General features: G+C 38.9%; 1 protein-coding gene across 1 annotated transcript; it reads right to left on the reverse strand.

The window, feature by feature from the left end:
- Positions 1-3,608: 3,608 nt before the first annotated feature.
- LOC308611859 (RNA guanine-N7 methyltransferase-activating subunit-like protein) lies at positions 3,609-4,180 on the reverse strand. The gene has a single exon (XM_081223979.1). It carries the CDS (start codon positions 4,100-4,102, stop codon positions 3,746-3,748), a length of 357 nt encoding a protein of 118 aa, XP_081080105.1. The 5' UTR covers positions 4,103-4,180; the 3' UTR covers positions 3,609-3,745.
- Between the last annotated feature and the right edge of the window lie 22,190 nt (positions 4,181-26,370).

The following is a 26,370-nucleotide window of genomic DNA, read 5'->3' on the forward strand; positions in this document are numbered from 1 at the left end:
AGATGTCAAATGAAAGGCTAATCCTTGAGTGTTAAAGAGATGAGACCTCTCAGTAATTTCAGCAAAGAGTCTTTCTGAGGATGGTTTGTTAGTGTCCAAGTGAGGAATGCTAAACGTGCCGGCTTCTCCTTAAGTTGTGGAAAAGAAGTTTGAGGATGGGGTAATAGAAATCTGAGCAGGCTTCATGGTGACCCTAGAGGCCAAACAGTTTGGCTTTAAGCACAGGAGATTAACTCATTGCTTTAAATCGAAGCTACTCTCCATCATTCAAAGTCCACTATATTCTGGTCTCACCTTGCTCACCCAACCTAATTTCTCATTCTCTTTCCAACATATTCTCCCCAAGCAGGCTAGCCTCCTCTTCATCCCAAACACTGTCTTGTGGCAGGTGTTTATCTCAGGGCACGAGGTATGCAAATAATGTGACTGTTTTTCTAACAGCTTGACTTCCATTTCAAGCCATTTTTCTGAAGGGCTATGAAAACTCATTTTCATTAAAATCATAGTTTTCCTCTATAAAAGTCCCAGGGGCTTAAGGTGAGCCAAGGTATCAAGTAGGGAGCCCATATTTCCTTGGAGTCCTTGGACCAGTATTTCTTTATCTCCCTCCCTCCTCTGAGCCCAGATAATAATTTTCTAGATCTACGGTGGAGACAATTTGCTCTCACTCATTCCAGTTCTTTTCTCCCTGGCCTAGTCCCTTCTCTATTAAGAGCCTGAACTTTTTTTTTTTTTAAACATCTTTATTGGAGTTTAATTGCTCTGCAATGGTGTGTTAGTTTCTGCTTTATAACAAAGTGAATCAGCTATATGTATACATATATCCCCATATCTCCTCCCACTTGAGTCTCCTTCCCACCCTCCCTATCCCACTCCTCTAGGTGGTCACAAAGCTCCGAGCTGATCTCCTTGTGCTATGCGGCTGCTTCCTACTAGCTATCTATTTTACATTTGGTAGTGTATATCTGTACATGCCACTTTCTCACTTCATCCCAGCTTACTCTTCCCCCTCCCCGTGTCCTCAAGTCCATTCTCTACATCTGCGTCTTTATTCCTGCCCTGCCCCTAGGTTCTTCAGAATCTTTTTTTTTTTTTAGATTCCATATATATGTGTTAGCATATGGTATTTGTTTTTCTCTTTCTGACTTACTTCACTTTGTATGACAGACTCTAGGTCCATCCATCTCACTATAAATAACTCAATTTTGTTTCTTTTTATGGCTAAGTAATATTCCATTGTATATATGTACCACATCTTCTTTATCCATTCATCTGTCAATGGACACTTAGTTTGCTTCCATGTCCTGGCTATTGTAAATAGAGAAGAGCCTGAACTTTTGAAAGTCAAAAAACCAGAAGGAAACTCCTTTCTCTTCGTTGCTACATACTTTTCCCAAGACAAGGCACATAGAGCAGCCCTGCTGACTGTATGGGGGAAAAGGTGAAGAGAGTGGAGGGAATGAAACACTGGGGGAAAAATAATCAGTTAATATACAGAAATTTATCTCACTATACTAACTTCAACGCTTTTACATTTGCTCAGGTTGTTCTTGCTTAGAACATTCTTCCTCTTCCTTTATCCCTCTCCTGCTGTACTTCTCCTTCAATCTTTGGCTTAAGTCTTCCCTCTTCAATGTATTTATTCTCCTTTACTACTGCTCTTATAACTTATGTCACATGAATTAATATTGAATGTCTTATAATTGTTGTAGGACTGAAAGAAAAGTCACCTAGTCCAATCCCTCATTTCAGGCTAGAATTTCTAAGGTATCCAAGTGTTAGTTTAACCCAGTAGTTCTCAATGTGATTCCCCTGACCAACAGCATCAAGTGGGAACTTGTTAAAAATGCAAATTCTCAAGTCTCTTTGTAGATCTACTGCATCAAACCCTGAGGTCAGGTCCAGAATCTGTGTTTTAACAAGCCATCCAGAGGATTCTGTTACTTACTCTAGTTTGAGAAGCACTGATTTAACCTATGTTAGCCAGTGGAAGGAGACACTTGTTAGTAGAAGTGATTTCAATATTTGAATGCCTACTAAATGTACTTGAATACCTCTAATGGGTGGTATTGATGGGGCACTCATAACTTATAAAGCCTCTTTGGAAAACTGATTTACATTGGTCTGAAATCTAAATCTAATGTCTTCTACCCATCGCTCAGATTTAGCTTCCTGGAGTCACAGGGAAGAAATCAAATCTCCCTTCCACGTGACAGTCTTTAAAATATCTCAGTATTACTATCATTTGCCTCTCTCTGCTCCTCTCTTATCCAGTGGCATGACTTTTGAGTCCCTTTACTGTCTTGCGTGCACACAGCTGAACACAATCTTATTTATTTACAGTTCTCTTTAGTGAGCTCTGCTGTTCAAGGTCAGACAAGCTAGAGGAGAGTGGTTATCAGTTTCTTGCTCCTAGGAATTATACTCACGTTAATGTGAGCTAATACGGCCTTAGCTGGTTTTTTGGTGGCTACAGTGTTAATTCGTACAAAGCATGTTGTTAACTGAAATTCTTTGCTGTTCTTCACTTCTTCTTTTAGAATTGCTTCCAGACCCCACTTTATGAATCACACAAAAGAAACTCATTTTTTACTGGTGGCAACACTTTTGGTTTTTTTTTTAATCCAAATTGGAATTCTTCCTGTTGATACCCATCTGAGCCCCTAGGTACATATTCCAAATAGCTTTTGGTTGTATATACATATACTCTCACTGAAGGTAGTACTTGGCAGAAATTCCAATAAAGACTTTTCAAAGAGCTTTCCAACAATGGCTATGTCCTTGGGAGGTACAGGTAACACATAACTGGACATATACATTTGTGTGCTTGCTTCTTATGGTGACTTTGCCTCACATATTTGTTGCATCAAATATCCACCCTAATACAAGAAACCACAAAAAGAGATTTGACTGCATAAAACAGAACCCAGATGTTTGTAGATCAAAGTAATGACACTCCTTAAAATGTTAGTAAGTAAAATATATTCAGTAAATAGTGTAAAATGTACTCAGATTGACAAGACTAACAATTCAGTCATTAAGTGAGAAAGGCATGAGCTTATTTATTCAACAAAATGTATAGAGCTCCTTATGTATAATGCATAGGAAGAACTAATATATATTAGACTCCTGGAATATACCAGTCATTTTATGTGGAATCCCCATGAAGTAGAACTGATTATCCGGTTTTACAGTAGAGAACTGAGACTCTGAGGGGATAAGTTGTCCAAGGTCACAAAACAAGTAACAAAACAGATACTTGAACCCAGGCCTTCAGGCTCCAAATCTTGCTCCCTTTCTACTATATTATACGAGGAATATGAAAAACCAAAAGATATAGTTTCTGTACCCAAGAAGCTCAAGGTACTTCATAGAAAAATAAGTAAATATGGATTTTTTAATTCTCTGTACATATCAAAGAAAGTTAAGTTAAAATTAAAAATTCATTAATTGAATAAAAAATAATTTTAAAATGGAATGTTTAATTTTGGCAAGAGCTGAGTAAAATCAAAACTTTTCCTACAACTTGGTTAAAATTTATTTTGAAAGAAATTTAGCAATATAGATCAAGAACGATAAAAATATGTATACCCTCTTTTATACCCTTTAAAAAAAGTCTCAAGTTCCAAAAAATCAGTCCACTCTCTACAATCAGATGTAAAACTATGACCAACAGAAAACACAACATAAACTTTTGTCATGTTAACAGAGTAAATGGTTTTACTAAGAACTACTGACATTTCTATCAGTAGTAGCCATAGGGAGGCCGTTGGTTGTGACCATAGTGTCCATATTGATGGGGGTAGTAAGGTTCTTGTCTGTGTTGTGGGTAATTGTTACCCCAGGATCGTCCATGCCACTGATTGGATCGATTGTCACTTGGCCACCCCCGTCTGCTATCTCTACCTCTAAACTGTCTGTTATCTTGCAACCTATTGCCTCTCTTTCTTTGGTTCCCATCAGCTCTGCTATTCCATTCCTCAACAATTGGAGGGGACTCAGGAGGGCGTTTCAGGTATTCCTGGTACTCTTTGTCATCTTCTGTGAATCTACTGACAAACATCTCTTCAAAATTTGGAACAGCTTCAGAAGTGTCAGTCATTCTGAAATTCCCAGGGATGTGAGGCAGCTGTACTATTTAATGTTTAGATTGTTTAGGTCTCCGGTCCAGAGCACTGTCACAGGATCTCCAGACCCCTTCAGCTCTCCGAGGTAACAGGGCCACTTTCATGTATCACTTTAATGTCAGCCCTCTGTATCTGCAGTCAGCATCTGCAGATTCAACCAACCAGGGATCATGTAGTACGGTAGTACATATTTATTGAAAATATAAGTGGACCTGTGTGGTTCAAACCCGTGCTGTTCAAGGGTAAACTGTTTGTATATATGTTTGTGTAAATATATATCTATATCTACATATATATGTATACACACATACATTTATATTGCCTATCTTCTTTTTGGGTTTGAAAAAGTATTTTTATTGAAATATATTTGAGAGGTAACATTGTGCAAATTTAAGGTGTACAAGATGTTGATATGATAGATTTGTATATTCTTATGTGATTGCCACTGTAGAGATAGTTAGCACCTCTATCATGTCACATAATTATCATTTTTTTGTGGTGGGAATAATTAAGATCTAGTCTCTTAGTGAGTTTGCTGATTATAATACAATAATGTCTATATTCACTATACTCTGCATTAGATCTCTATGACTTATTTATCTACTAGTTGCAAGTTTGTCCCTTTGATCAACATCTCTTCTATTCCTGCCACACCCCAGCCCCTGGCAATCACCATTCTACTCTCTTTTTCTATAAGTTCAGCTTTTCTACATTGCACATGTCAGTGATATTGTACAGTTTTTATCTTTCTCTAACTTTTCTCACTTAGCATAATGTCCTCAGGTTCCATTCATGTTGTTGCAAATTGTAGGATCTCCTACTTTCTCATGGCTGAATTTTCTGCCTATCTATCTATCTCAAATCTTATTTAACCACTTGCCTGCCTTTTTCTCTTAAAATTTTCTTATAAAATATGGCGCCTCTGGATTAAGGTCACCTTGACAATTTTTGTACTCTATACGTGTCTTTCAGCTTGTCACTGGATTTAACATAGACTAGAACATGGCATGTCTCATGGAAAGTTTTCATAGGCTGTGCCATTCTGTGGTCTCAGCCAATACTGTACTGAATTGTTGGTGAGAGCACAAAGCAAGGTGTCTAACAATCCAGGTAACCAAACAGCTCATAGACAGTGGCAAGTGTGGCCCGTTATATGTGACTTTCTGCTCTAAGTCCTCCCTGTCACTAAGAAGTTATTGAGCTTCAGAGTCACTGACTGAGTCTTGACAAAGTCTCTCCTTGACCAAACCTTAGTTAGGCTCCTTTGAACCCTTTAGGCCTTGACCTTGGTGTCTGTCCTTGTTGGGCCAGCATCAGCCAGTCACAGCAAGAATCTTGCTAAGTTGGTTTAAAGAGAGCCCCCTATCCTTGATATCTGGTCATCCTCAATATAGAAAATTCCACATTTCCCAGCATCCCCCAGGTGATATATGATCACCTTGGCTTGCCTTCAGCAAGAGTTCTATCAAGTCACTTTAGGCAGAAATCCCCCTCACCCTTGTAGATAATGTAAGTAATCCTTTCTGTAATTTTCCACCCCCTGACCTCCACTCTTGACTAGAAATCCCCACTTGTGCATGCTGTTTTTGGAATTGAGCCTAGTTCTATACTGAGATCTCTTTCCTCCTATTGTAACTGTTTCTGAATAAAATATAAGTTTACCAGTACAACTACCATCTAGCTCCGACTTTAACGGTCTTAGGTTTAAAAATTTCTGCCACAGTTGCCTTTTAAGCCCTTTGGTTTACATTTTGTTTGTGCAGAATTCTGTAAATTAAGATGATATAGGCATGAGTTACAGAATCACATAGACCTGTTTTGAATCACAGCCCTTTCATCTGCTAGCTGAGTGACATTTTGCAGAATACTTTATCCACTGCACCTCAATTTTCTTATTTGAAAAGTGGGTATAACCATACTGATCTAATAAGATTATGAGGAATAAATGAAGTAACACTTGCAAAAATGCTTAGGACAGAATAGTAACAAAATAAATGATATTATTATCATTTTGGTGGGATTGCCTAATGAGGAGAAACATTGGAATGTTTTATAGCAAGAATAACTGCTATTTAAAAGTGTTTCTTTTTTCATATTCCTTTCCATTATGGTTTATTATAGGATATTAAATGTAGTTCCTTGTGCCATACAATATAGTTTATCCATTCTATATATAATACTTTGCATCTGCTAGTCCCCAAAAAAGTGTGTTTCTGGTTTTGGAAATATCAGGTCAGCTTGGACCAGACCTTCTTTTTCTGGAAAGAACCACTTAATGGCTTTTCTCAGAATTGTGGAAATTTAGTAACAAGCTTACCTGTTTATGTAGCAATATGAAAATGCTTACATTATAATCAACAAAAAGAATACGCAATGGAGTATACAGTAGAACCAAATACTTATGATTCATGTTATAGGAAAGATATAGTATAAAGATGAAGCAAATATATGAAATGCAGATGTATTACAGTGGTGGAATAGGATTTTATTTGGTCAGACAATGGCAACCCCTCTCTGTGTTCTTAGTAGATAGGGATTGCTGGTTGGTGTATGTGGGGTGGGAAGAGGGAAGGCATATTTACACAGGGTGCCAAGAAACTTTTAGAAATCAAAGGGATTGAGATCCTCATCTCTTCCCTTTTGAGGTTCAATATTGTTAGGACATCTCTGACTTCATGGACCGAGGTGTTTCCAGTTGAAGTCACTGACCAGGAAAGGAGACCAGGTTTCTTCTACCCAGGAAAGAAGTCGCTATGAAGAAGGGGAGGGTTTAGGCTTGTGACACATGTCCCAAATAAGGTCCTAGATGGTGATGGGGAAGACTGGGTTGGTGTTGCTCATCTAACCCTCAGAAAAACTCTACAAGGCAGGACCTGGTGTTTATCCCTGTTTTTCATTACAAAACTTAGAGAGGTTAAGAAATTTGCCCAAAGTAAGAGTGCCAGGAGGTAACTAAGAGCTGAGACTTGAACTTGTCTGTCTCTAGGATCCTTGCATCTCACCACTATACTCTGTGTCCTGTCTGAGACCTTTATATGGTTTTTCTCCTCCTCAGTTGACAAAATAAAGAAATGCTAGTTGGAGTTGAGGATTAAGACAAATACTCCAGTGAGAAAGGTACTGGTAATTAGAGAAAGAGAACCCAAAAGGGCTTTGAGGTTTCCTGGCCTCCTACAAGAGGGTAATAATTATGTGATGTAATCCACATTCTTGCCTGACTTCTGGAAGTAAGAAAAACAAGAATTTTCAAGATGATTGCCTAAGATTAAAGGTCATTCTGTGGCCATATTTAGTGGTTGGTTTTTTTCCTGTGAAAACTTGATCTTTCCGGACCTTAATGATCTCATCAGTAAAATAAGAGGGTTGTACTAAGTCATTGTTTAAGGTACTTTTCACGCTTTAATGTTTGTGAGTGCCCGAATTTATAAGCTTTTTCTGGTATTTAACCTTTGGCCTTAGCCTCTTTAGCACTATGCTCAAAACTGATAGACTCAAAGTTTATGTGACAGGTAAGGAAGCCAGGACAAAGGACTTAAGGAAGGTTATGAAGCAGGCAGTCTGGCAGCAAAAGGTTTCACAGCTATTTATTAAATGGAGTTGAAAGGAAATAATTCAGGATCTCAGAAACCAGTGGATAAAGCAGAAAAGGTTGAAGTTCAGGAAAGGCTTTCAGAGGGATTACATAGAGAAATGGATAAGATTTGGTTGTGCCTTAGATGTTAGCAGGCTGCAATTAGATTGGCCAGTGTGAGTTAGAGAAAAGGATTAGCCATCACAGGGGTGTGAGTGAGTAACAGATTGCTGTGCAGCTCCCCTATCTCACAGCTCCAGCCCCAATCTCTTGGAAGATGGCGTAGCTGCTGACACCATCACCAAAAACTCTACTCGCAACTACACAAAGCTTTCTTAGTCTTAGTTCAGGTGAACCAAAGAATAGATACCAACTGAGGAAAAGAAATGTTAAAAAAAAGTCATGAAAACACAGTTGGGAGCAGTTTTATTCTGATCTGTTTGAGAGAGTAACCATTTTCTTGTCCTCCTCTTCCTTCCTTCTTTCTTCTCATCTTCCTTCTTTTGCCTCATCTATCCACTTGTTTCTCCTTCCTTTCTCTGCAGTTCCTTTCCCTTACCTCTTCATTCTTTCCTCCCCCACTCCCAGCACTTACAACACCATGTTTAAAAGTCCATGCTGGGCACTGTGGCCAACACAAGATAAAGGAGACATAGTTCCATTTTCTCACGTTGCTCTGAAGCAACAAGAGAGACAGACACAGACAAAGAATACAGTAAACCAAATTTGTAAAAATCATCTCTCGGGTTTCTTTTCCTCACCTTCACCTTGTCTGTACAGACCCATTCCAAATCTGCTAAAGTTCTCTCCTCCTCCTCCTCCTCTTCCCCTCCCCATCCTCTTCCCTTCTAAAGCTTGTTCTAAGGATTAGATGACTAATGGCTAATAATTTTCCCTAAGCTAGGAGAAAAAATTCTCCTAAGGTTCATTGTGTCATATCAAGCAAATTCCAGACATAAGACCAGTCACTAGCTGGGGCTTCCTCCTCTTTTTATTAAAACAGTTACACAGAGTGTTTTAAAAAATAAATTTCAGCATTTAATCTTTTTATTGAGTAATGATAGTATTTCCAGGACTTCATTGAATGCTTACCATGTGCTAGGTACTTAACATTATTTCTAATCCTTGTATTATCACTCCGCTGCTAACATCAGTTCATAGATGGATAACTCAGAGAGGTTAAGTGACTAGTCTGATGTAAAACAGACAGAAGTGGAATTAGAACATAAATCTAACTCAAAAACCCAAGCTCTTTTCACTACCTCTGTGCTTTAATGACAAAGGGGGTTGCATACAATCTTTTTACTCCTCTTCAGAAGAATTCTACTTTCAAGTACTGTTTTTTGTTTATTTTGTTTTTGTCTTATTTCTTAAACTTACTCATGAGGTAAGGCATGTGTTAAAGTTAGGCTACTAGCTTTGAAATACAATTGGATTCCTTCTAGGTTATACAAGTATGTGATCTGTTTTTGTTATCAATTGTAAACTCTACTATGATATTCAATTAAAATTTTTAATAGTTAGAAAAAGTACCAGAGTGGCATAATTTTTTAAAGTTAAGACTTTAAAAGTCTTATTTCTCCAAAGAAGATATACAGATTGCCAACAAACACATGAAAGGATGCTCAACATCATTAATCATTAGAGAAATGCAAATCAAAACTACATTGAGGTATCACCTCACACTGGTCAGAATGGCCATCATCAAAAAATCTACAAACAATAAATGCTGGAGAGGGTGTGGAGAAAAGGAAACCCTCTTGCACTGTTGGTGGGAATGTAAATTGATACAGCCACTATGGAGAACAGTATGGAGGTTCCTCAAAAAATTAAAAATAGAACTACCATATGACCCAGCAATCCCACTACTGGGCATATACCCTGAGAAAACCATAATTCAAAAAGAGTCATGTACCACAATGTTCATTGCAGCTGTATTTACAACAGCCAGGACATTGAAGCAACCTAAGTGTCCACTGACAGATGAATGGATAAAGAAGATGTGGTACATATATACAATGGAATATTACTCAGCCATGAAAAGAAATGAAATTGAGTTATTTGTAGCGAGGTGGATGGACCTGGAGACTGTCATACAGAGTGAAGTAAGTCAGAAAGAGAAAAACAAATACTGTATGCTAACACATATATATGGAATCTAAAAAAAAATGGTTCTGAAGAACCTAGGGGCAGGACAGGAATAAAGACACAGACATAGAGAATGGACTTGAGGACACGGGGAGGGGGAAGGGTAAGCTGGGACGAAGTGAGAGAGTGGCATGGACATATATACACTACCAAATGTAAAATAGATAGCTAATGGGAAGCAGCCGCATAACACAGGGAGATCAGCTCGGTGCTTTGTGACCATCTAGAGGGGTGGGATAGGGAGGGTGGGAGGGAGATGCAAGAGCGAGAGGATATGGTGATATATGTATATGTATAGCTGATTCATTTTGTTATATAGCAGAAACTAACACAACATTGTAAAGCAATTATACTACAATAAAGATGTTAAAAAAAGACTTTAAAAGTCTTAAATTTAATGCGTATTTATAAAAACACATGTAGTTTTATACATTAATATTCTTTGTGCAAAACACATGTGGACTTACAGGCATTAACAAAAGCCAAAGGAAATCGTAAGTCTTCTTACTGCTTGGTGTCATATACAACTTTAATGTATATTCACTTGATTTATAGAAGCTGCCAGAAAAAAAATCTCACTTTGATATTGTACAGCTTAAAAATAACATTATGAATTTTATAACCAATTTAGTTCAAAAGACTGTAAGAGAAACCTAATGGATTATTAAGTTTTTGTATCTTGGCATTGATTATATCATTCCTACTGCATTAATATTAATTTTCATTGAGAATATTTTGCCAGTATGCTTCTGTTACAACATAATAATCAATAGGGGAAAGTGTAGCATTGATCTGAAATCAGTTGTAATAGATTGTGACATTAATTTGTGCTCATCCTATCATGAATTTGTATCAAATTGAACTGATGCTGGTCATGTCCACATTACAATAGAATTTCATGCCATGTCTACAGGGTGCCTAGATAATAGAGGCAGTGTTTAAACAGCGGTTCCTTTAACCCCTCTGGGTGTCAATGCTTTCATCTGTAGGTACAGATTATATTGCATCAAAAGAGTGAATGGCACATTGCTAACATTTGGTGTGGGTTTACTATTATAACCTATGAACCCTATTTTAGGAGTGAGAATGCTATTAGTAATGTTGCCTGTAACAACTGTTGAAGCTGGAAGCTAAACAACTTGAAGCTAAACCCACCAGTAGTCAGAGATATTAAACTCGTTTAAATGTGGACCTAATACAGCTTACAATCCATGAGAGAGGTTTGGAGAGGACTTTGACCATGTTTGAGGGGTGGGATCTTCTAACAGGGGAGAGCAGGGAGCAACATTCTGATGTCAGTCGTCAGTTAAGCTCTTAATTTTCCAGGTTTTCTGAACTGTGCGTCCAGGGCATGCTCTGGAAGAAACTTCAGTGCTCCATCCAAATAAGCTTTAGGAATATTGCATAACCTACTCTCTTCTTGGAGATTCACAGTATTCATTTACATAGGAAAAGCTTAGAGGTATGCAAAAAGGAATCCTGTTTTTACTTAATTCCACCTCACTTTTCTCAAACTTATTTGTTAATGGAACCCTTTAAAAACATACCACCTTTAAATAGTCTGTATAATTAGTCCTCCATGGAACACATCTAGAGAAATGCTGATTCATAGAAAACTCAAAACTCAGCTACTTTTCCCTTTTTAAAATTTAGGAGCTTAAGGGACTTCCCTGGTGGCAGAGTGGTTAAGAATCTGCCTGCCAGTGCAGGGGACACGGGTTCGAGCCCTGGTCCAGGAAGATCCCACATGTTGTGGAGCACCTAATCCCATGTGCTACAACTACTGAGCCTGCATTCTAGAACCTGCGAGCCACAACCACTGAGCCCACGTGCCACAACAATGGAAGCCTGTGTGCCCAGAGCCTGTGCTTTGCAACAAGAGAAGCCAACACAATGAGAAGCCTGAGCACCACAACGAAGAGTAGCCCCCACTTGCTGCAACTAGAGAAAGCCCATGCGCAGTAGAGAAGACCCAATGCAGCCCCCCAAAAATTTAATTAATTAATTAATTAAAAAAAATAAAATTCATGCGTTTAAGACAAATTGTGCTGACAAATAGCTTCTCCAATTTACCTTTTCATACATATTTAGTTGTAACAAAAACTTAACCATGTGGTAGGTAGTGAATTCATAAAACCCAGGTGAGGAGATCAGAAGCCATGTATCTATACATGCCAGATGTGTCTATATTTAATTACTTTTTTTTTTTGGTGACTTCCTCCCTCCCTCCCTCCTTCCTTCCCTCTTTCTTTCTTTCCTTCCTTCCTCCCTTCCTTTCTTCTCTCTCTCTCTTTCTTTCTTTTCTTTCAGTTTTATTGAGATATAATTGACATATAGCCCTGTATATGTTTAAGGTGTACAGCGTAATGATTTGACTTACATACATCATGAAATGATTATCACAATAAATTTAGTGAACATCTGTCGTCTCATATAAATACAAAATTAAAGAAATAGAAAAAATTTTTTTCCTTGTGATGAGAACTCAGGATTTACTCTCTTAACAACTTTCAAATATAACATACAGCAGTGTTCATTGTATTTATTATGTTGTACATCACATCCCTAGTACTTATTTATCTTATAACTGGATGTTTGTACCTTTCATGCAGTTCCCCCTCTCCTGACCCCCTGCCTCTGGTAACCACAAATCTGATCTCTTTTTCTCTGAGTTTCCTTGTTTGTTTTGAAGTATACTTGACCTACAATGCTATCTTAGTTCCTGTTATACAACATAGTGATTCAATATTTCTATACATTACAAAATGATCACTGTGATCATTCTAGTTACCATCTGTCACCATACAATGTTTTTTCATTATTGACTATATTCCCCATGCTGTACATTTCATCCCTGTGGGTCATGTATTTTAAAACTGGAAGTTTGTACCTCAATCTCTGTCACCTATTTCTTCCTTCCCCCCACTCCCTTCTCCTCTGGTAACCATCTGTTGTTTTTTGGGTTTGTTTTTTTCCTGTAGCTACAACTCTGTTTCTGTTGTGCTGTTTATTCACTTGTTTTTTAGATTCCACATATAAGTGAAATCATACAGTATTTGTCTTTCTCTGTCTTATTTCATTTAATATGATACCATCTGGGTCTAGCCATGTTGTCACAAATGGCAAGATTTCATTATTTTTTATGGTTGAGTAATATTCCATTCTATAGATATACCACATATTATTTATCCATTCATCGATCAGTGGGGGCAATTAGGTTGCTTCCATATCTTGGCTATTGTAAATAATGCTGCAATGAACATTGGGGTGCATATACCTTTTCCAATTAGTGTTTTTGTCTTTTTTCAGATAAATACCCAGGAGTAGAATTGCTGGATCATATGGTAGTTCTATTTTCACTTTTTGAGGCATATCCGTACTATTTTCCATAGATGCTGCACCAATTTACATTCTCACCAACAGTGCACAAGGATTCCCTTTTCTCTACATCCTTGCCATCGCTTGCTATTCGCTGTCTTTTTATTAATAGCCATTCTGACAGGTGTGAGGTGATATCTCACTGTAGTTTTGATTTTCATTGCCCTGATGATTAGTGATGTTGAACGTCTTTTCGTATGCCTGTTGGCCAGCTATATGTTTTCCTTGGAAAAATGTCTATTCACATCCTCTGCCCATTTTTAATTGGGTTGGTATTTTGTTGTTGTTGTTTTTGTTTGTTTTGTTTTGTTTTTTGTTGATGTTGAGTTGTATGAATTCTTTCTGTATTTTGGATATTAACCCCTTATTGAACATATTGTTTGCAAATATCTTCTTCCATTCAGTAGACAGGCTTTCTGTTTCACTGCGTTTCCTTTTCTGTGCAAAGCTTTTTAGTTTGACGTAGTCCCATTTGTTTTTTGTTTTTTTGCTTTTGTTTCCCTTGCCTGAAGAGACAGATCCAAAAAATTATTACTAAGACTGATATCAAAGACCTTACTGCCTATGTTTTCTTTCTTTTTTTTTTTTTTGGACTTAATTGATATCTATAGGACACTCCACCAAAAACAACAGAATACACTTTCCTCTCAAGTGCCCATGCAACACCATTCAGGATAGATCATACCCTGGTCCACAAACCAAGCCTTGGTAAATTCAAGAAAACCGAAATCGTATCCAGCATCTTCTCCAACCACAACGCTACAAGACCAGGTATCAATCACAGGAAAAGATCTTCTGTTCTATTCATGAAGTGAGAAAGTTTTCCCAAGCCAATGAAACACAGAGTACCCTTCAGGTTTTCCCTTTCTAGTTGCAAAAGTTCAGTGACATGGAGCAATGACTCCTCTGGTGCTCTACCTGGTTCAGTTGTTGGTGAGGATATGGAGCAACTGGAACTTTCATACACTCCTGTGAGGCTTTCACACCATATGAAGTCACTGTTCACCTTTTTCTGCCGTTATCATCTCCATCAACTGCTGAATTCTGCTAGTGGTGGAGGGTCTCCTGCAGATGCAGGGGGTGGCTCTGTCTCACTGTGAGGACAAGGACACTGGCAGCAGAAGTTCTGGGAAGTACCCCTTGGAGTGAGCCCTCCCAGAGTCTGCCATTAGCCCCACAAAATAGTCCAGGTAGGACTGCCTATGTTTTCTTCTAGCAGTTTTATAGTTTCAGGTCTTAAATTCAAAATGGATTAAAGACTTAAATATGTGTTTGTGCATAGTGTGAGAAAACAGTCCAGTTTGATTCTTTTGCATGTAGTTGTCTGGTTTTCCCAACATCATTTAGTGAAGAGACTGTCTTTTTCCCATTGTATATTCTTGTCTCCTTTTTCATAGATTAATTGCCCATATAAGTTTGGGTTTATTTCTGGGCTCTCTAATCTGTTCTGTTGATCTATGTATCTGTTTTTGTGCCAATACCATGCTGTTTTGATACTGTACCTTTGTAGTACAGTTGGAAATCAGGGAATGTGATACCTCCATTTTTTGTTCTTCTTTCTCAAGATTGTTTTGGCTATTCATGCTTTTTTGTGGTTCCATACAAATTTTAGAATTATTCTGGTTCTGTGAAAAATGCCATTAGTATTTTGGTAGGGGTTGCTTTGAGTTTGTAGATTGCCTTGGGTAGTATGGTCATTTTAACAATATTAATTCCTCCAATCCATGAACATGGAATATCTTTCCATCTCTTTGTGTCATCTTCAATTTCTTTCATCAGTGTCTAAGAGTTTTCTGAGTACAGATATTTACCTCATTAGTTAGATTTATTTCTATGTATTTTATTCTTTTTGATGTGATGGTAAATAGGATTGTTTTCTTAATTTCTCTTTCTGATAACTTGTTGTTAGTGTATAGAAATGCAAGATTTATGTATGTTAATTTTGTATCCTGCAACTTTACAGAATTCATTAATGAGCTCTAGTGGGTTTTTTTTTTTTTTGGTGACATCTTTAGGATTTTCTATGTATAGTATCATGTCATCTGCAAATAGTGACAGTTTTACTCCTTCCTCTCCCATTTGGATTCCTTTTATTTCTTTTCCTTCTCTGATTGCTATGGCTAGGACTTCCAATACTATACTGAATAAAAATGGCAAGAGTGGGCATCCTTGTCTTGTTTCTGATCTTAGAAGAAATGCTTCAGCTTTTCACCTTTGAGTGTGATGTTAGTCATGGGATTGTCATATATGGCCTTTGTTATGTTGAAGTATATTCCCTCTATACATATATATATATTAAGTATATATATATATATACTTTATATATATATATAAGTTTATCTGGTCTAGTATGTCATTTAAGGTTAGTGTTTTCTTATTGATTTTCTGTCTGGATGATCTATCCATTGATTTAAGTGGGCTGTTAAAGTCCCCTACTATTATTGTGTTACTGTCAATTTCTCCCTTTATGTCTATTAATATTTGCTTTATGTATTTAGGTGCTTCTATGTTGGGTGCATATATATTTACAATTGTTGTAACTTCTTCTTGGATTGACCCTTTGATCATTATGTAATGTCCTTCTTTGTCTTTTGTTACAATCTATGTTTTAAAGTCTATTTTGTCTGATATAAGTATTGCTAACCTGGCTTTCTTTTCATTTCCATTTACATGGAATAACTTTTTCCATCCCCTCACTTTCAGTTTGTTTGTGTCTTTAGATCTGATGTGAGTCTCTTGTAGAGTCATATATGTGTGTGTGTGTGTGTGTGTGTGTGTGTATAGTTATTTTAAGTTACTGATCTTAGGTTCAAACACATTTTAACAACTCTGCATTCCCCCCAACCCACATTTCCTGTTTTTAACATCATATTTTACATCTTTTTGTTTGTGTATCCCTTAACTACTTCTTGTGGTTATATATAGTTTTACTACTTTTGTCTTCTAACCTTTCTACTAGCTTTATATGTGGTTGATTTACTACCTTTACTGTATATTTGCCTTTACTAATGAGTTTTTCCCTTCATAATTTTTATATTTCTAGTCGTGGCCTTTCCTTTTTTGCTTAGGAAGTCCAATTAACATTTCTTGTAAAGCTGGTTTCGTGATCCTGAACTCTTTTATCAATAGCTTTTGCTTCTCTGTGAAATTTTTGTTCTTTCCATCAAGTATGAGTGAAAGACTTGCCAGGTAGTCTTTGTTGTAGGTTCTTCCCGTTTATCACTTTAAATATATAGTACCACTCCCTTATGACCTGCAAAGTTTTTGCAGAAATGTCAGCTAATAGTTTTATAGGAGTTCCTTGTATGTAACTTGTTGCTTTTCCCTTTCTGCTTTTAAAAGTCTCTCCTTATCTTTATTTTTTTCCATTTTAATTACAGTGTGTCTTGCTGTGGTCCTCTTTCAGTTGATCCTGTTTAGGACTCTTCCAGCTCATGGATCCATTCTTCTGTATTGTCTTATCTCCTGTTGATTCCTTCTAGTGTATATTCTATTTCCGTTATTGCATTCTTCATCTCTGTTTGTAACTCCTTTATATTTTCTAACTCTTTGTTAAAAACTTCTGACTTCTCACTCTGTTCTTTCAATCTTCTCCTGAGTTCTCTGAGCCTCTTTACCTTGAACTCTTTATTGGGTAAATCACTTATCTGCACTTCACTTAGTTCTGGGATTTTATCTTGTTCCTTTGTTTGGAATATATTCTCCTGTTAACTCATTTCACCTAATTTGCTATTTTTATTTCTATGTATTTGGTAGGTTGGTTATGTTTCCCAGCCTTGGAGAAATGGCCTTTTGTAGGAGATATCCTATGCATCCCAGCAGTGCACTACTTTCTGGCCAGCAGAGCTACATGCTCTAGGGATGCCCCCTATGTGGGCAGTGTGGGTCCTTCTTTTGTGGTGGACTGAATACTATGGGTGGTCTGTTAGGTGTGATTGGCTCCCGGTCTGTTTGGTTGCCAGGCCCTGTCCTGTGCAGAGTCTTTTGGCCACCGGTGGGTAGGGCCAGGTCACTAGGCTGTTGGCTGCAGAGCTCTGGGGGCCCCAAGGACAGTGCTGGCTCACTGGTGGGTGGAGCCAGGTTCCAGGGTAGGTGGCTTCAGGACTGGGATTCCTGGATCTAGTGTCACCTTACATGTGAGTGGAGCTAGTTCCTGACATGGCTGGCTGTGTGGTCCAGGGTGTCTTCCCACTGGTGATTGGGACCAAATCCCAGGGCAGCTGACTGAGGAGCTCAAGGTGTTCCAGAGCTGGTGCTGGCTTACTGGTGGGTGGGCTGAGTCCTAACATGACAGACTACAAGGCCCAGAGGATTCTGAGGCTGATGCCCACCCACTGGTGGCTGAGGCTGCTCTTGGGGTAGTGCTAACCCACTGGGGGCTAAGCTGGGTCTTATGGTTTCTGGGTGCAGGGCTCTGGGATTCCCAAGGCTCTTGCCAGTGCACTGGTGTGCAGGGCCAGATCCTGGGCCCTCTGGGGAACAAGGTTGTGTCCCAGGGTGGCAGTGGGCTCAGGCAGCCTAAGCTGGTGTGTGGGGCTGTGTCCCTGACTGGCTAGTTGCTTGGCCTGAGGCATACAAGTCCTGGTGTCAATAGGCTGGTGGATAGGACTGGGTTCAGTGCTAATAGGCTAGAGGGAGGATTCCAAAATTGTGCTTGCCAGCACCAGTGTCCTCATGGTAAAACCAGCTCCCCCCAAATGGCTACCACCAGTGTCTGTGTTCCCAGGGTGAGTGCCAGGTGCCTGCTGCTTCTCTGAGAGGCTCTCCAAGATCAGCAGATCATTCTGACCCAGACTCCTTTCAAATTACTGCTTCTGTCCTGGGTCCTGGAGTGTGTGAGATTTTGTGTGCACCCTTTAAGAGTGGAGTCTCCTTTAAGAGTGGAGTCTCTATTTCCCAAATCCCTCTGGCTCTCCCGAAAGTAAGCCCTGCTGGCCAAACAGAGCCAAACATTCTGGGGAGCTCATCTTCCCCATGCAGGCTCTCTTGGCTGGGGAGCCCGATGTGGGGCTCAGACCTCTTGCTTCTTGTGGAGAGCCTCTGCAGTTGTAATTATCCTCCCATATGTTGGTTGCCCACCTGGGGGTATGTGTCTTGACTATACCTCCTCTCCACCCTTACACTTGTCTTACTGTGGTTCCTTCTTTATATCTTTAGTTGTAAGAGATCTTTTCTGCTAGTCTTCTCATCTTTCTCATCAATAGTTGTTCTATAAATAGTTGTAATTTTGGTGTATCTATGGGAGGAGGTGATCTCAGGGTCTTTCTACTCTACCATCTTGGCCACTCACCACTAACTGATTTTTCAGAAAAACATTTTAAGACCCTGTAACCATGTTTATATTCTCATTCCAATTTCTTGAGGACAACAGAGATGAATCTGGGGAAAATTACCACAGGGGAAAAAACACATTACACCTGGATAAATTTGCATCCAGTAATCTAGGCTTTGGTGTTACTGAGTCGTGTTCAATAATTATTTAGCGCTTTGTGCTCACAGTGGTAGGTATGCTCTGGAAACACATAACTGTCATGCACTTTATAATGTATGTTTTAAAAGTAATTCTTTTTCCATATTATATTAGTTATCTATCACTGCATAATAAATTACCCCCAAATTTAGCACCATAAACAACCACTTATTATCCTTACATTGTTGGGGGGTCTAGGCTGCAGCCCAGGTGCTGACAGGAACTGCAGTTATCTTGAGGCTCGACAAGGGGAGAATCTGCTTTCAAGCTCACCCACGTGGTTGTTGGCAGGATTTAGTTCTTTGTGGGCTTCTGGACTGAAGGCCTCTGTTGCTGACTGGATGTTAGCTGGAGGTCTCCCTCTGTCCATTGCCACATGTGCCTTTCCATAGGGCAACTCACAGTATGGTAGCTGGCTTTCATCAGCTGAGCAAGTAAGAGAACAAGAGAGGGTGTGTAAGATAGAAGCCAGAGTCCTTTTGAAACTTCATCTCAGAAGTGACATCCTATCACTTTTGTCACATTTTGTTTGTTAGAAGCTCCTCACTAGGTCCAGTCCACACTCAGGGGAGGGAATTATATCAGGACATGAATACCAGGAAGTGGGGATCATTAAGAGTCATTTTAGAAGCTGTCTATCACACACATTAAAAAATTGTGGCATGAGGGTGTTGTTCCACTAAATGGGTCTGGTACTTAAGGATATGTTGATGTTAGTCTGATTCAGAGATTATAGGTTCATGCATTAAAATCCAATAAAATATTGAATGATGAGTTAGAGAAATTTGTACTTACCTCAATTCCTTTCCAGATAAATACAGAACACTGTATTTACTTGGAAAGAATGTCTTGGTAATCTCTGGTTAGGTGGAAAAAGAGGTCTGGAAGGCAAGGATCAGTACTTTGTGTCAGGTTGATGCCACAGAGTGGAGTTCAGAGTTCACAGCTGTGGAACTGACTGGGCTCTGAGCAGAGTCAGTTAGATCTAGACATCTGAAAGACAGATGCTGATGCTGACATCTGAGTTACACTTGTTTGCAATATGGAGAGTTAAAAATAACCTTGGAACTTTAGGTTTTTATTTAGACCTGTTGATCAAAGTACAAACTTGAATTACTTATCTATTGCTGAGAAACAAATTGCCCCCAAATCTAGCAGCTTAAAACAACAAACATTGTAACCCATAGTATCTGTGGGTCTGAATTTGAGAGTGACTTAGCTAGATGGTTCTGGCTCAGGGTGTCTCATGAGGTTTGACTCAAGATGTCAGCAGGAGCTGCAGTCATCTGAAGGCATGACTGGGACTGGAGGATCTTCCAGGATGGCTTGCTTACACGACTGTTGACAGGAGCTCTTCACCAAGTAGACCTCTCCATAGAACTGCTTGAGTATCCTCATGACATGTCATCTGGCTTCTCCCAGAATGAGTGACCCAAGGCAAAGAAAAAGGAGGAAGCCACAACATCTTTTATGATCTAGTTGAGGAAAATATACACTGTCACTTTTGCTATATGCTGTGCACTAGATGTGAGTCATTAACTCCAGTCCACACTCAAGGGGATGGAAATTAAGCTTTACGTCTTAAAGAGAGGAGTATCAAAGAATTTGTGGAAATATTTTAAAACCATCACAATACTCTAGATGTTTTTCTTAGCAAAACAAACCATCAAAAACAAGGCAAAACCAAATGAATTTCCTAAATATAAATAGCCCTGTTATTCATTAGAAGAATGCATTTAAGAAAAAATTTACCTATGTCTCCTTTCATTAACAAATAAATTATTCACAAATATTCAAAATGAATACATGTCTGAGAATCTGAATTTCAGGATATTATATTTGAAGGTCATTTATCCAAAGAGCAAACTTTAGCTTACCAACTCTGAAAAAATTGAGGAAAGGACACTAAGATAAAACTTTTAATTCAGCACTGTTTATAACAAATAGTTAGCTTTTAAGAATTAAATGAATCCAGGCTTCCCTGGTGGCACAGTGGTTAAGAATCTGCCTGCCAATGCAGGGGACCCAGGTTTGAGCCCTGGCCTGGGCAGATCCCACATACCACAGAGCAACTAAGCCTGTGCGCCACAACTACTAAGCCTGTGCTTTAGAGCCCGTGAGCCACAACTGCTGAAGCCCGCGCACCTAGAGCCCGTGCTCTGCAACAAGAGAAGCCACCGCTGTGAGAAGCCTGCGCAGCACAACTAAGAGTAGCCCCCGCTCGCTGTAACTAGAGAAAGCCCGTGCTCAGCAACGAAGACCCAACGCAGCCAAAAATAAATACATTAAATAAATAAATTAAATTTAAAAAAGAATTAAATGAATCAAAGTGACTTACAATATGATATTTTAGCTGTCTAGGTCCCAAAACGTTTTCTTCAATTGCAAAGCATCACTGTTTTGCCACAGAGTATGTAAGAATTGCTGCAAATAAACAGATGTAGCAAAAAAAGCAAATACAAATCCCAAACAGAATTTACACTAATCTACTATCCCACTGTTTTTCAGGAGTTCCTAGCCTGGAGGTTGATCTTTTTGCCCTTTCTCTCAATTCCTGAGATGGAGCACAAAGGCAGAATGAATAAGGAATGCTAGGAAATGCTAAATAACTTTGGCATTAAGACCCTTCCTTTCTTATAGGGTCAACCTCTATTAGGACTGCTTCTGAATTCCTAGGTTGTCTTGAATTTGGGACACCTTCCCAGATGGGAGAGTGCATATCTTGCACAGAAAGCTTCTTTTCTTCATCCAAGCACTTTTGAAGACATCTCCTACCCCCAGGGAGATTTGGAAATGTGGAGAGATGTTTTTGGTTATCACCATTGACTAGGAGCTGTTCTTGGCTTTTAGTGGTAATATGTTCCTTACCATTAAAGGATAATCTCACAACACAAATAATTGTCTGGCCTCAAGTGCCAATAGTGCCTCCAGTTAGGAAACGTTTCCTTCTCCTCTCTCGAGTTCTACCTCTAGTTTAGGTTGTAAACTCTGGGAAAGAAGGGATGTGGACCCTGTTCATCGCCCTAACCTCAGTGCCTAAAAAAGTACTTTTTATGTAGTAAGTGCTCAATAAATATTTGTTGAATGATGTGCCACCCATTATTGATTGGTGGACAATAAGACAGGTATAACAAAAACCTGCTGACCAAAGTTCAATCTCCTTAGGCCTTAAATTGAATGACCTGGTGTTGGGATCCTGGAAACACCTGCTTTTCAAGTAAAGTTTCTTTTAGAGCTTTGTGTGTGTCAGCTTGGAGTCTATCATTTTGGGGGATGGTTACCCTGTGTGCCATAGTTTACTGTGAATCTGGGATGTGAATATAATCTCAGAGGGCTGTGAGGAATCATGGATTTAATTTTATTTTGCATCTCTGTATTTAGGGGAAGTTGAAATACAATGCATACTTTTTTTGGTAACAGTTTAACCCCAAATTTATGAAGATATTAACTTGAAATCATGGTTCCCTAGATTTCCTGGAAAAGTTTGGAAATCTTTTTTAATTAAAGCTTTCTAGTGATGGGGTGTTTTCAGTCTGTAAAGTGTGATATTCAAGGTTAAAAGGGGTAAAAGAGGTTGTGAGGCTTTGGGTAGGTATAACTCTTCCTTCCAGTAAGACTTTCCAAAAAGCAAAATGGCTGTAAATGTTGGACTGTGTTTCCTAAAAATAAACAAAAGTTTATCAATTATCAGAAATATTGTTGGACATGTAATTTATATTGTATAGAAACTACATTAAAAGATTTTCTCCTCAATATTTCAAAGAAAAATTTCCTGTTTACTTCATTTGTCCTTTCTCTTCTTTTTTCTCAATGTTAATTTTCATATTATATGAAAATTGCTCCGTTGATTAGCATTTAAAGTCTCTTCTGTGGGGGTGTCTTGGTTTTGCATTTCTAGCTATTTATACCATTAAGGAACAACTTTTTTTCTTTTTTTAAAGCATCAACTTTATCGCAAAAGAAATATTTACAAATTATTTTTTTCTCGTGGCATTTAGTGTTTGTTTCTTCTCACCTCCATCTGTATTTATAGTATATTCACGCATTGAGTATTTAACATTCCTTCATGATTCCACAACAGAACTTCTTTCCCCCCAGACATCTAATTACTGTTTTCTGTCACAACAGCATATTTTTTTGTGGCATAAAATTGCATACTTTTTTTTGTACTGAAAGCAGTGTTTTAACTGGGGGGAGTTGACAGACTCTGTGGACCTGTCTTCAAGGCTGGGTTCTGAGCAGCTATTTCCATAACAGTCCCTGATGAATTCTAGCTTCTGGTTTCTTTTTATATATAATAACAAGACCCTTGGAAAATAACGATAGCCAAATAAAGATAACCACTCCTCTACAGAATCACTGGTTTCCTGGGAGTGATTGCCATTATTTATAGGCTAATATTTGTCTGGTTAAGTTGCTTTTGCCAGTGCACACAGAAGCAAATCTCATCAGCATCTGTTCTCCTAGGCATTTCTTCTCCCTCTTGATTTGTAGAATTGTTCCCTTTTAGTAACTATTTTGATGTTCTGAAGCAAGCTCAATTAACAGTGCTTTTTTTTTTTTTTAATTTATTTTTTTTTTGCGGTACGCGGGCCTCTTACTGTTGTGGCCTCTCCCGTTGCGGAGCACAGGCCCCGGACACGCAGGCTCAGTGGCCATGGCTCACGGGCCCAGCCGCTCCGCGGCACGTGGGATCCTCCCAGACCGGGGCACGAACCCGTGTCCCCTGCATCGGCAGGCGGACTCTCAACCACTGCGCCACCAGGGAAGCCCAACAGTGCTTTATTTTTGAGTTGGGGATAGTTGAGGCGTGTTAACACGTGTGTGGTTGCATTGTTCTGCCCTTTCCTTTCCTCCGAAACCACCTTTTGGAAGTAAACCTTACATGGGGAGAGGATTCGGAGGAGGAAGGTGCATTCACAGTGTATTTATGTTTTAACCTCAAAAATTTTTCAAGACAGAACCTGTGGTGGGATAACAGAGGCTGATTCTGAGAAATGTCTGTGGGAGAGCCTTGAGTTGGAAGATGTTCTTGCTGAGATGGCCATTGGTGTATCTGTGCAATACTTTTTTTTTTAATTGAAGTATAGTTGATTTACAATGTATTAATTTCTGGTGTACAGGAAAGTGATTCAGGTTTTTGTTTTTGTTTTTGTTTTTTGCGGTACGCGGGCCTCTCACCGTTGTGGCCTCTCTCATTGCGGAGCACAGGCTCCGGATGCGCAAGCTTAGCAGCCATGGCTCACGGGCCCAGCCGCTCCGCGGCATGTGGGATCTTCCCGGACCGGGGCACAAACCCGTGTCCCCTGCATCGGCAGGTGGACTCTCAACCACTGCACAACCAGGGAAGCCCTGGACCTTGTTTTTTTAGCTATTTCATATATCGTAGTTAGTATCTGCTAATCCCAAACTCCTAATTTATCCCTCCCCCACCCCTTTTCCCCTTTGGTAACCATAAGTTTGTTTTCTATGTCTGTAATTCTGTTTCTGTTTTGTAAATAAGTTCATTTGTATCATATTTTAGATTCCACATATAAGTGATATCATATGGTATTTGTCTTGCTCTTTCTGATTACTTCACTTAGTATGACGATCTCTAGGTCCATCCATGTTGCTGCAAATGGCATTATTTCACTATTTTTTATGGCTGAGTACTATTCCATTGTGTAAATATATCATATCTTCTTTATCCATTCATCTGTTGATGGACATTTAGGTTGCTCCCATGTGTTACTGTAAATTATGCTGCTATGAGCACTGGGTGCATGTATATTTTTGACTTATATTTTTCTCTGGATATATGCCCAGAAGTGGGATTGCTGGATCATATGGCAACTCTATTTTTAGTTTGAGGAACCCCCATACTGTTTTACATAGTGGTTGCACCAGCCTACATTCCCACCAACAGTGTAGATTGGTTCCCTTTTCTCCACACCCTCTCCAGCATTTATCTGTAGACATTTTAATGATGGCCATTTTTTTTTTTTTTTTTTTTTGTGGTATGCGGACCTCTCACTGTTGTGGCCTCTCCCACTGCGGAGCACAGGCTCCGGACCTCAGCGGCCATGGCTCACGGGCCCAGCCGCTCCGTGGCATGTGGGATCTTCCCGGACCGGGGCACAAACCTGTGTCCCCTGCATCGGCAGGCGTACTCTCAACCACTGCGCCACCAGGGAGGATGATGGCCATTTTGACAGGAGTGAGGTAATACCTCATTGTAGTTTTGATTTGCATTTCTCTAATAATCAGTGATGTCAGGCATCTTTTCATGTGGCTATTGGCCATTTGTATATCTTCTTTGAATAAATATCTATTTAGGTCTTCTTCCCAGTTTTTGAATGGGTTGTTTGTTTTTTATTATTGAGTTGTATCAGCGGTTTGTATATTTTGAAAATTAAGCCCCGTCAGTCACATCGTTTGCAAATATTTTCTTCCAGTCTGTAGGTTGTCTTTTCATTTTGTTTATGGTTTCCTTTGCTGTGCAAAAGCTTATAAGTGTGATTAGGTCCCATTTGTTTACTTTTGCTTTTATTTGTATTACCTTGGGAGACTGACCTAAGAAAACATTGTTATGATTTATGTCAGAGAATCTTTTGCCTATGTTCTCATCTAGGAGTTTTATGGTGTCATGTCTTATATTTAAGTCTTTAGGCCATATTGAGTTTATTTTTGTGTCTGGTATGAAGGAGTTTTCTAACTTCATCAATTTACATGCAGCAGTCCAGCTTTCCCAACACCACTTGCTGAAGAGATGGGTTTTTCTCCATTGTCTAGTTTTGCCTCCTTTGTTGAAGATTAACTGATTGTAGGTGAGTGGTTTATTTCTGGGCTCTATATTCTGTTCATTGATCCATATGTCTGTTTTTGTGCCAAGCTGTCTTCATTACTGTGGCTTTGCAGTATTGTCTGAGGTCTGGGAGGGTTATGCCTCCAGATTTGTTCTTTTTCCTTAGGACTGCTTTGACAATCCTGTGTCTTTCATGGTTCCATATAAATTTTAGGACTAGGTGTTCTAGTTCTGTGAAAAGTGTCATGGGTAAATTGATAGGGATTGCATTAAATCTGTAGATTGCTTTGGATAGTATGGCCATTTTAACTATATTAATTCTTCCAATCCCAGAGCACGGGATATCTTTCCATTTCTTTATATTGTCTTCAATTTCCTTTATCAGTGTTTTATAGGTCTCAGTGTATAAGCCTTTCACCTCCTTGGTCAGGTTTCTTCCTAAGTATTTTCTTATTTTGATGTGATTTTAAAGGGGATTTTTTTTTTTACTTTCCCTTTCTGTTATTTCATTGTTAGTATAAAGAAATGCAACAGATTTTTTGTATCCTGCTATCTTTGTGCAATTCTTGATAAAGGCTTTTTCTGATTTTATAGGAGAAAAAACAGCACTAAGCAAAATTAAACATCTAGATTCCTATCCCTTCCTATCACTGAGGCTTGGGAAATGGGAAATATGGGAGTTGTTCTAATTTTTTTCTCAGCTAGAGTTATTTCAGAAACAAAGATTAGAGTGAACTCCTCTCTTCCCTGCTCTCTGAGTGGCTTTGGGTACAAAGTTTCAGTTATGCAAGATGAATAAGTCCTAGAGATCTACTGTACAGCACAGTGTCTATAGTTAACAATACTGTATTGTACACATAAAAATTTGCTAAGAGGGTCGATTTTGTAT

The sequence above is a fragment of the Mesoplodon bidens genome (genome assembly GCF_964165515.1).
Source record: "Mesoplodon bidens genome assembly, chromosome: 2".
Taxonomy (NCBI): Eukaryota; Metazoa; Chordata; class Mammalia; order Artiodactyla; family Ziphiidae; genus Mesoplodon; species Mesoplodon bidens.